General features: G+C 40.1%; 1 protein-coding gene across 1 annotated transcript in view; it reads left to right on the forward strand.

The window, feature by feature from the left end:
- Positions 1-12,537, forward strand: part of LOC110173688 (ras-related protein Rab-26) — a 207,497-nt gene that overhangs the window by 120,408 nt on the left and 74,552 nt on the right. The window contains exon 5 of the mRNA XM_020939708.2: positions 3,230-3,282. Coding sequence (XP_020795367.1) covers positions 3,230-3,282 — 53 coding nt within the window. The remainder of the gene's footprint in view (positions 1-3,229; positions 3,283-12,537) is intronic.

The raw sequence follows: 12,537 nt of genomic DNA on the forward strand, positions 1-12,537 counted from the left end.
TGGAGTGATGAGTGTGGCTCCGGGTGTGTTTCCTGCACGCTCGCTGTCTGCTCCGTGTGTGTTTGCGTGCGCTGCGGGTGGTGCGGCTTTGTATTTTACTGAAGTCATGGAGTGGATTCGTGTATAGGGTGCTCTGGATTGTGGGGCGCGCTGTTGTTTTTTGATGGGGTTAGAGGCTTAAGAGCGCGTCTAACAGCCCGGAAAATACGGTAACTGATATTTTGGACATTTACAGACAGTGGACAGACGTTTCACATTTCCAAGTGAGACATTTCAGCTTGGAGTTGTGGTATGAGCACATTATCCAACTTGGAGCTGTGTGTTATGCAGTTTTAACTCACTGCTCCTCGTTGTTTAATGCTTTTGCACATCACCGTTCTGCTGCCATCGCCACAACAGCCTGGAGTAGAATGTAGCTTCATTTAAACACTGAAATAACTAATATCTGAGATTAATGCAGCATTCTGTTGTGCTCAAGACTCGGGGAAAACCATCAGTTCACCTTGAAAGTGGGATACAACCCTTCATCCGACATACCGCCACCCCGGCAGATCCCCATTGCGACACTTGTTGATGCTGCCATTCGGACACCTTACATGCTCCCATTCCGTCATTTTTCGATGCCGCCATTCCGATGAAAAGGCCTATCAAATCTGGGTTCTGAAACACAAATTCGGGATAGTTCAGTGCAGACCGAGTCCGTTGAATTTACGTCACAGTCAAAAATGTCAGCACATGCAGTAAATGGGAGGAATTGTCTTTTCATCACGTTGATATGTTAAGTTGTGTATGTGTAGAGAAAGTAGGGTTGGGCGTTATGGAGCAAAAAATATATCTCGATATATATTGTTATATCTCGATATACAATATATATTTCGATATCTGTACAAGAAAAGTAACTCCCCAAAAACTACTGCAAAAAGAAATATGCCAAATTCCACAAAGTGAACTGCAAGAGTTTGGCAGTTCATGTAGGAACTAAGTGCTTCTGCCACATTTAAGATTACAAAAAATTGATTGATTACATAAATAATAATTGAACTGTAAAATAAAAGAAATAATACATATTGCCTTCTTTTCATTCATAAATAAAACAACTCAACTCAAACTCATCTTTACATCAACTTTGTTAACCATATGATGAGAACCTTGAGCTCCTTTAGCAGAGGAAGCTCGGGAGGTTCCTTATTTTAACAGACCCATGTTCCTATCCAGCAGTAAGGAGCTGTGAGGTCTCCCACAATCCACTGCAGATCAAACCCAATGGATTTCCAAACACTATTGTACAAGTGACACTGCAGCAGATTATTAATTAAAATCTTCTCCATAAATCAATTTTACATTACTAAACTTTACAACATATAAAGCATAACGACTATAGAGACACATCAGCCCATTTGAGATTATAATGTGTTTAATGCAGCTTTGCGCACGTGTGTTTACGCTTTACAGAAACAAAACTTAAAAGAAGCATGGCTAATTTGCATAAACAGTGCACTCCTCATGCCGCTAATGCGGTTCAGCTTCTGTCGGACTAAAGATCACGACTCAGTGGAATATGAGTGTTCTCTCTGTGACAGAGGATGTGCTGCTGATGGTCTTGTCTATAAATGATGGAAAAGGTTCATGGTGCTAGAAGTTTTTCCACGAGTGAATGAGACACAAGCAGCAAAATCAGGGAGGTGGGGGTGCGCGGACGCGACGACAGAGAAGACAAACAAGCGAAGCGGCGAAATCAGAATTGAATATAAGCATTATATTGATATATATACGATATGTCAGAATCCATATCAAGTTAAAAAAAATCTCGAATATATTAAAAATATCGAGATATCGCCCACCCCTAAGAGAAAGTGTGTTCTGAAAACTTTGTAGTGACATTTAGACTTTCTTACACATCATTTGACAGTAGACAAGTTTTTTTCTGAACATGTAAAAGTCAAACTGCCATAACTGAGTTGCCGACACCTAATATATTCTCTATATATTAGCAGGAACTAGTGATGTCACATTAAACTTCCTCAGGCATCCATAGTTTCCCCAACTTCTGCAATGGAACGTATTTACAACAGATGTCGGGAGAAATGACTCGAATTTATCCACTAACAACATTCAATAGAATGCAGCATTATAGGCAGTGAAAAGCTTTTTCAGATTCATGGGGAAACATTTCAGTTTGTAGCTGTGATTTAAGCACATTAAAGAACTTGGAGACACATGCTGTGCAGTTTTAACGCACGCCGCGGAGGAACGACTCCATAACACACGGCTCCTCGTTGTTTAATGCTTATTTAATCAAGATGGAGATTCGTTAGTGTCAGTTTGGGTCTTTTAAATCGAGGTGTCCAAAGCCAATACTCGACCTGTAAAAGCATGTGGTTTGGAGCAGCCCAGTATTTGCTGCCTGACCTGCCAGTCCCTTCTACGTTCTGTTTGAATCCAGAAGGGACTGGAACCGCAATAGAGCGTGAAAAACCTCCAAACACATCCAAACATGAAACCATCAAACCACAGCCGCTCATTTGTCTCACGTGTCCCTCAAATGCAGAAGACATCTCCTCTCAAAAATGTTGTAACGTTCAGAACCAGAAATGTAACTTCTTTTACGTGAAATAAGTCATAGTTGGGAGCTTTGATTGATGACTCAGTAAAAATCTGCACTGTTCCTCATTCCTTTTTGTGTAAGCAGCCATGTGAACGGAGTATGTGTCTTTCTGATTGGTTAATCCACCTGTCAGCCACAGCGTTCGAAATCAGTTTTTGTAAAGTTTTGTCAAAGCGTGTTGGTTCTGGCTGGCCAAGTAACGATATTTGGACTTTATTTTGGTTGACGTGCTGCCTAAAGAGAACACACAAAGCTTTATTTGAACGCTTTAATACAAACAGATAACTGCTTAAATGTAACCCTCTTGAATGTTTGTGCTAAAAAGTGACTGTCGGTGTGTTTGCCGTGGAATAAAGTGACATAATTTGGGGGAAATTACATCCAATTAAATCACTTTTTTCTCTGTTACATTTATTTATTTATTTTTTTAACAACGGGAATGTTTAGAAGTCTGCATTGTTTATGTTGAAGTTATTGAAAGCCATTAGTATATGCTTTTAATGAGACAAATAAAAACTAAAATGTAGAAAATCGAAATTGTTTGTTTGTGATTCTAAGAAAATTGTGCTATGATCTTTTGTCCATATGATCCAGCCCTAACTTGAGCTTTGTTTGTGCCCCCAGCTCTCCTCCTGCTGTACGACGTCACCAACAAAAGATCTTTTGACAACATCCGGGTAAGACTCTTTTTACAGTATTTGATATTAAACTCATTTACTGATAGCGGTGTGCCAGAATATCAATATATCGTGATTAGGGAGGAGACAAATTCTCGTATCACAAGATCTCGTGAGACAAAACTGCCACAGGATTGAGCACACATAAGAAAAATGATCTTGTGAGATTGATTATTTCCCGTTGGCTTGGAGGAAAGAGTTAAGAGCTGATGAGAAGCTGTAGTTCCAAAAAGCAGTACTTCAATCACCATTAAAGTTCTGCATAAAATAATTAGATTAAAGTTTCTTAATCGATCGTTGGGATAATTAACGATTGATTTTTGATTAATCATTAACGTTTTTATATTAAAATTCTCATCATCATTATTATTATTACTGATCTGCATAAGTAAACTCAACTTTACAACATATAAACCATAAACACTCTAGAGCCACATCAGCCTGTTTGAGATTATAATGTGTTTAATGCAGCTTTGACACATTTGTTTACATCTTACAGAAGCAAAACTTAAAACTACATGGCTCATTTGGATAAACTGTAAGCCTGAAAAAAAACAGCTCTTTCCTTGTGCCCTGATGCGGTTCAGCTTCTGTCAGACTAAAGGACATGACTGGAATATGAGTGAGTGTTCTGTGTGTGTCGTGTTGGAGATGATTCATGTTTTCAGAGATCAGACGTGTGCAAGTTTAGTGCAGCTCTTTATTTAACTGTCATTTCATTCACTTTATTTATGTTGGTCACTTTATTTATTTTGGCTACTGTTGATTTGATTTGGATACTGTTGATTACTGTTGTGATGAAAAGACTGAAGAGTGTTTGTCTTTTGGACACATTTTGCACTCTATGAACTTTATGTTGCAGTAACTGGGATACTGCGTGTACATGCACCATGACAAAACCGGGATACTCCAAAAAACCCGATCATACCCGGGACACTAATGTGCTGTAAACACACTCACTGAGTGGTGCAGTGATCTCCAAGGAGCCAGAGCCCAAACGTGACGACTGTGAGGCCGCGACTCCAGTGTTTTCGCCCTGTCAAACGCAGCCTCGTTTCCTTACGCTACACTACAAACAACAACCTATATTCAGTTTGTCGATTAAAAAAGAACGTGATCAACTAAATTCTTAATGATCAATTATCAATTAGTTGACTAATCATGCCCATCCCTACTGAAAAGTAAAAGTATTTTTTCTATAATAGTCTGAGTCCTGCTGAAAAGGCTGATGTCTTATTTTAAACATGTTCACAGTTTGAGCAAATAAAAACAGGTAGAAAAAAAACAGTTTAGTTGTTTCCATTGAACAAAATGCAGCACAAATCTGTATCAGAATCACTACATTTGAAGCTTTGTTTGATTCAAAATCTGTGCAAAATACTTTTACTTTTTACTCTTTAAGCATATTTTTAAATTGGTACTTCAATAGTAGATTTTTTCATGTGACTCTTTTTTTTTTTTTTTTTTTTTTGGCTATAGTATTCGTACTTTTACTTGAGTAACAAAACTGAGTACTTGTTCTAGTATTCGTTCTGTTGATGTGTAATATTTTCCTAAACTTGCTCCTATTCCCTGGAAACCATCAGTGTGTAAATGAAGTGGACATATGAGAAGCGAGATAATGTGAATATAGAAGATAGGAGCTCATTTTCCTCATTTTCCCCACTCGGCCTGTATCTTTAAAGCTCGCTCCGCTCCCACTGTCATTTTCCTTACATTTTCGCTCCATCCTGGTTCCTTTGATTATGGAGCCGTTTAGAATCAAAGAACATCATCACAAAGAATATATAGCCTTCAAAGTCTGCGAACTCTGCTGGACCTTTGTCAACTGAACCCAGAGGAAGACTGTGTTTTTGTACCACCCACTACCACTAGAAAAAAGAAAGATAATCTGAAAATAATCGTATAATATATAGAACTGAATTTACACGGCTACTGCGAGATCAGACAGACTTTATGGGCATCGTCTAACTTTTCTCCAGATGCTTTTCTCCATGGAGATGTTATTGCTTTGCTTTTGGAATGTTTCACAGTATGGTATTAACGGGTTCTATCTTCATGGAAACCAAACCAGTCCAAATTACAGATCAGGCAACAGTTAGGCCTGTAACGATAATCAGTAAATCAGTTAATCGTATGAGAACTTTTAACAAGCTCGATAACTTTTCTGCCCACACTAAATTCTATTTGCATGCTTGTTTGTTTTCCTCCCTCTCTCTCTCACTTTCAAGAAGGCATCTATCGCTCTCTGACTCGTTTAACAAGCGTAATGACGCTTGAACCAATGTACACTGTGTGTATCAACATGCGTGGCCTGAGAGCAGAAATCGTCTCTGTCTGTGTTGTTTAACATGAAGCCGCAACACAAGCGCCGCTGTCAGAGAGACAGAACTGTTCATTTCCATGTGTCAAAACACGTCACAATGCCGAATCAACAGTGGTAAGCGGGACACATCTCAACAGCCACATACGTCAAATGCAGCGAGCAAAACGCAAACAATGAGAAGAAATGTCTCAAACCCGAACAGCCGATAAACCCAAACCCGAGCGACAGAACTAGCCTAGCCCCCGGGAGAGCCCGAAATCCACTGAAATCCCACAAGACACCGACACAATACCAGACAGGACAGAGGCTCCCTCATAGTAAAATAAGATCCTGTGTTGCGGGTTAAAACGAACACTTAAATGACCAAAATGACGAGTCTCACAGCAGCAGCCACAGAGAGACGAGACACAATATTCCAATGTAAGTCAGTGACTAAAATCACTTTTAAGGACAATTTTGTTACAGAGACTTAATAATACATTTTATTTAATGTTTTGGTTGTATTTGGTTCAGAAATGGTTTACTCAACTGCATTTTTCTTAACAAGTCCTTGCTGTAAATCAGAGTACATTAGGCTAGTCCTATGTTAAGTCTGTTTTATTTAGGCCTGTTGTTTTTGGTTGTCTTACACTTTCTTTGTTATATGTTCTTTAGAAAGTAAGGTTTATTGATCATTGAGAGGATGTATTTGCATTTTTATTCCATTGTCATTATATTAGTTGAAATTGGTCTCAAAATGTCAATTATCATTTATCGGAATAAATTCTTGGTCAGTTAATCGTCCAGCAAAATCTGTTATCGTTACAGGCCTACTCACAGTCAGACTCTGCAAAAAAAATAAAAATTTATTAGAAGTCTAACCGCAGCACTTTTTGACTTTTTGCCTTTGACTATGAATGTTTTGCATTTAAATGTCGAATGTGTTGCAGTTGATACTTTGTGGCTGATGTCGTCAATATTTCCTGGAGGTGTGATGCTAACTTAAGGCACTACTCTGTCAGAATTTTTATTAGGCTTTAATCTGAGCTTTATTTTAATACTGGCCAGAAAGAGCTGACCTAAGCAAGGCAAGGCAAGTTTATTTGTATAGCACAATTCATACACAAAGTAATTCAAAGTGCTTTACAGAATAAGAAATACATTAAAATCACAATACAAACAAATCAAAACATCATCATCAATCACCATAAAATAAAAAAGAGAGAGAGGCATTGAAAGAGAGAGAAGAGTGCAGAATGAAAACCTTTCAGTCGTATGCCGTAAGCCCGGACTTAAACAGAGTAAAGTAGAGTCTGTCTCACATGTCCAGGCTGTTCCAGGTTTTAGCTGCATGAATCTGAAACGCTGACTCCCCGTGTTTAGTCCTGACTCTGGGCACCAGCAGGAGGTCGGCCCCTGAGCTCCTCAGAGTGTGAGATGGTTAAAATGGCACTAACATGTCACAGATGTACTTTAGTGCTGGGCCATGGAGAAACTTGTACAAGCAGAGCCGCTTTAAAGTCTATTCTCTGAACCACAGGGGGCAGTGCAGAGACCTGAGCACAGGACTTCCTGATTCGAGTCAGGACCTGAGCTGCAGCGTTCTGGATGTACTGCAGCGTCTCACAGCTCGTTTGGACAGGCTAATGAGCAGACCATTACAGTATCTAATCAACTGGAGACAAACACATGGATAAGTCTCTCCAAGTCTGCTTTAGACAGTGCAGCTGTGATTTTTGCTATATTTTTAGATGGTAAAATCCTGCAGTTGTTATTGATTTGATGTGGCTGCTAAGTTCAAGTCTGAGGGCCAAGTCTTGCGGGTAAAAGTGACAAACTGTTTTATCGGAAGTGCCTTTTGTTTAGACGATGACGGCGATTTTTGGGGCTTAAAAACACAAAAATCCACCCTCCAGAGTGGAAAAGTTTCCGTCTACACTGCCCAAGATGCAAAACTCTGGTCAGATCTGCTCACATCATGTACACATTTACGTCACATACATCACCACCTAGTGTCAACACCTAGCCGCCTGGCATGCATACACAATTAAATTCCACACAATTTTTGCGTCACCGTATGCACGCAGATTTCCTATCAAAAACACTTGTCTAAACGTGGGAAAAAAAAGTGAAGGCGCTACGCCACTTTTGCATCTTCTGTTCAGACCGTCATCATATAAACGTAGTCCACTGAGACTTAGTTGGAACTACAGCAGGCGAGCCGATGAGTGCTGATAAAACACATTTAATTTCTCACACATAAAATTTCATTCATAAAGTATAAAAAGACATTAACAGTGTCACAACATCAAACATGTTGAAATGAATGAAATGGAGCAGAAAGAAGAGTCATCTTGTGTTATCTGCCCCCTTTTCCCTTTTCCAGACAATACATCAACACCGATAGTCACTTTAAAACATTTCAAATCAGTACATTTCAGTTCAGCTACGATTATAAATCAACTGCAAACAGAAATCTTCACTATTATGCACAACAACTTTCCTTCCTTTCACACATACAAATTCCACTGGATTGTACGTGATTATTTTTTTATATATCTTTGTCAAGACTAGTCTATAAATGATCTTCTTTCACACCGATGCTTCGCTCCATGGCCTTGGTTCTGAATCTGGAAAATGACAGTAACAAGCTCGCAAACATTTTTTCAATTAGTCAGTCTCAACTATTTGTAGAAAATCAAACTCCTAAACAGAACCACGAACGCTTGAATTGTTCACAAGCTCCTGAAAATGTGCTGCTTAGACCCATTTCGTATTTATTTATTTTTTTATGTTTTAGTGTGCTGTGTCTCCATGGTAACTGCTGAACATCCCATTAAAGAGATACATGTAGAACACCACCAGCATGATGCCACCCCAAAGTATCAATAAAAAGGCTTGACGTGAGCACATGGTAGACTTATTTGTACTACTGCCTCGATATCGCGTGATCCTGAACAAAGTGCGCATTTGTTAGCGAGCCACAAATCCAGCCCAGCTTGTGTGGTAAGTAAACAGTAGAAACAGAAGTACCGTCTAGGCTTTATTTAATTGTCTGGCTCCAGCTTCATGGTCCATTTGGTGATTCTCTGTTCGTCAGATGGTTGTGATTAAAAGTCTTAGACGAGTCTGAAAGCTAGCATTACTGGCACAACTTACCGGTAGAGCTTGCATGCCAATTTAAAGAGTCCATTTTATTCTATTTTCTGATCTATGTTCTAATGTTGTTTCCTCTGGAGTTGTATTTGTTTCATTCACACATGTTTAAAGCAAATCTATTCTGCAAAGTTGACTGTTATAGTTGTTTCTCCGCACCAGTTACTCTCTCGATGTTGTATTTGGAGGGTTTCGTGCATGTTTGGGCAATTTTTAATCACTTATTTTCAAGACGCCATATTGTCTATCAACTCCCATTGTTCTCCTCTTGTTTCTTTTGTTAAGTCGTTTTAGATGAATTTTGAGATTTAAAAATGTGCAAATTATAACACAATGAACCACGGGTGTCATGGATTATAATTATACAGCAGACACAAGCACAAAATGTCTTCTTTAAGACATAACTCCTGCATATTTAGGCTGAGCTCTTCTCTCAAACGGAAAACTCTGTTCCACCGTGTGATGTTATGTGGAAATACAGGACGTACTACTCTTACTACTGTTTTTAAACTCCACACATCTTCACTAGAATTATCTGGACATTTTTGGACAATTTCAGCTCTGGAATTGACAATCTGTACTGAACAGAAGGCAAAAAGGTAACTTGAAAACTGTCGTAGTACTCGAGACCAGTTTAGGTCTCAAGACTGGCAACAAAACACAGTCCTGGTCTCGTCTCGGGCTCGACAACATTTAGACTCGGTCTTGTTCCGGACTCAAGGCCTGTCTCTCAGTGAGTGTGTATTTCATTACGGCTGCTGCTATCGGCAATAAACTTGTACCATTGTGCGGGAGTGTGCGAGGCTTCTGTGTGCTCATCTAGAGCCCGCGGACACTGCGTGGCACGTCACCACATGTGTCCCCGGCGCGTCTTGTCCACTACAATTTGTGCCCTTGTGTACCAGCATATATCACAGGGCAGGTTACACTTTTTAAAACATCCTACCTGTTCATCTGACTCGCCCCTCCTCACCTTTTCACGTTCTCACTCCTCCCTGCGTACAGCACACGCAGTCTCCCTCCTCAATGTGCACTGATCAGAAGGGCAAGACGAAACACAAAGCTAAAACGAATCTAAATTTATGTTACAGTGTCCATGCAAAGCAGGCCTACCAAGATGTGGTTGAAGTTTGCCTAATAAAAGTGTACAAACATGTCTGTATTTATCATGACGTGCGTTTGGTTTGGTAAATGTGCAGGGGCTAAATCACACTGCAAAACCAGTAAGAGAATGTAACTCAAGGTAGGTTTAAAAATGCTATCCACTTTCTTGACCTTCTTCACAGTTTTCTGTAAAGTGCCAGTGGAAATTCTCTTAAAGAAGGGGTTCTCAAACTGTGGGTGAGGGTTGAAAAAAGGAGCGCAAAGTGTTTAAGTGCAGAACAGTTTGCTTGGCATATTTTAAGCTTAAATTAACATCTATCAGATAAAATGGAGATAGATTTATAAAAACATGGATAAATATGTGCCAAAATAACTGTAAAATAAAAATAAATGTCGAAAATTACAAAGATGGTCTCTTGATGTGGTCTCGATGGGCTGTGGTCTTGGTCTTGGTCTTGTCTTGGCCTCTGCCTTTAAAAGTCTTGGTCTTGACCCGGTCTTGGGATCCTGTGGTCTCGGACAGGTCTTGGCCTCGATCAGTGCGGTATTGACTACAACACTAGCATTTTGAGCTTTGGAGATGTAGACAGACGAGTAATAAAAGCTTGCTCAAAAATGTCTGAATAAAACAAAACACAACTCCGGGTTTGTTTTTGAGGAGGTAACAAGATTCTAACATGGCTTAAAGCTCATGAGAGTCCTTTTTGTGTAATATAGGCCCTTTAGCTCTTGAGCAAGTGCAATGTAATAAGCAGCATTTTAGCTTCCAACAATGATTCCATGTCTTTGCTAGTTGCCGTGTACCTGCTAAAAGCCTCGGCGTGCGTCACCGTGGAGATCGTGTATTGTGCACCAGGTGCTCGCTCTCCTCTTGACTTCATTGGTCGGTCGCGCGGATTAGCACCAGATGCCCGCTCACAGGGGGGGCCGGGCGGACGGTACCAGCGCGTGGACGGACAGTGTGGGCAGTGGACCCCGCCAAGAGGCCAAAGGTCACACCTGCTGTTCACTCCACCAAGGCTCAACCCGTGACTCACCGACGCAAAAGCTGCTCTCATTTGTTCTGCTCATTAGTCTCACTGTGTATATTTAGCTTGTCTTTTTGCTTAGTTTTTTTCTATGGGGTATTAATTGCTAACACATAACATATTTAGATCATTATGTTACCTTGTGAAAATACTATATACATCCAAAACAACGTATTAACATTGGAGTATTATTTTTTTACTTTATGTACTTCATTATGTCTGCAGGTCTCACAGCACATAACCGGTTAAGAAAATCTGAAAAAGAAATGTGCTTTTGACTGCTATATTGTTACACTCTGACACCTGTGGATCATGAGTATTTGATATTTTTTGCCAGTCCAGTTGGCTGTCTGCGCTAATAGCCAGCTCCCTGTGACTGAGCTGTCCATCACAGCAGTGTCTGACTGCAGCTTGGACCACTTCACATCAGCTGTAATTCTCCTCAGCTCCACAGGAGGCACCTCTCCATTCATATGCTGATGAGGTTAGACCCGCAGCCTGTGGGCTGTCCACACACAGCACGCTCACATCATGTGTCACTTTCACACTGTGCTTCTGCTTCTCTCCTGAGAGCCAACAAGTCCAATAACATGGCCTGTTCCTATTTGCTCTGCTGTTCCACCTCATACATATGAGGGGGTGTTTTGAAACCTGCAGACAAACTGAAAATAAAACAGTTATACATAGTCACGTAGCCCCTGAGGCTGGCCCTGTGGACACATGGGAAGTGTAGTCCACTGTGAATCCATTAGGCGCCCACCCTGAGGCTGACAGCAGCTGCAGAGGGAGAGGGAGCCCGAGTCAACTCAAAACTCAACTCAAAACACACGTCTCTATTACACAAGTTCATTTTTAATCTTAACCCCTTTTTGTTACGCAGTGTTTCACATTACCTTCAATTATATTTTCAGACAAATGTATAAATTATACAACATTTGCCTGGAATCCAGAATACACACTTCTCTAAAGCTTTGCAAAGATTTGAGTCTAGTCACCAGTGAATCTCCCAGAGATCAGATGGGCGTGATTGACAGGTGGATTAGTTAATCAGGGACACGATCCGTATCAAAACAAATAAGGCTGTTTATGAGGAAAAAATAGGAAGGGAAAAAAATGACAGGGGAGTGAAAAACATGGCAGATGTATGCAGAATCACTGAGCAAAGCACTAAACTGCTCATCTGAGGTGAGAGAATTCTGATGATCTATGATTAATGAGCTCTTTAGTTTCACATGCGTCACTGAAATAAATGAATGTGATTACACATACACAGTCCTGTGTGAGTCTGACTGGAGGTGTGACAGAGGGCGTGGTGACTCGACTGATCTCCCTGAGAGATCATCTCCACTGACAATAACAACAACTCCACATTTATTTAGTACATTTAAATGAATGTTATAGTCTTTAACCTCAACGGCATGCCACCAGTGAAAGCAGACAGATTCCATAATAGCACACAGTCAGCTCCGTGTGTTTCTTGTATAATGTGAAACATGTATTTAGCATTAGTCCTGATACACTCTCAGCACGATCTTATGGCTCCTTCAGCATCTTGAAATCCTATTGTTTCACTATATTATTATTCTACCTGCACTGCAAGTACTTTCATGGAACAATGATACTAATCAAGACCTGAATATGGAAACATCATTATGCTGCAAA

Source organism: Boleophthalmus pectinirostris, unplaced genomic scaffold (genome assembly GCF_026225935.1).
Source record: "Boleophthalmus pectinirostris isolate CB_2022bp ecotype Guang Dong unplaced genomic scaffold, ASM2622593v1 HiC_scaffold_14, whole genome shotgun sequence".
Taxonomy (NCBI): Eukaryota; Metazoa; Chordata; class Actinopteri; order Gobiiformes; family Gobiidae; genus Boleophthalmus; species Boleophthalmus pectinirostris.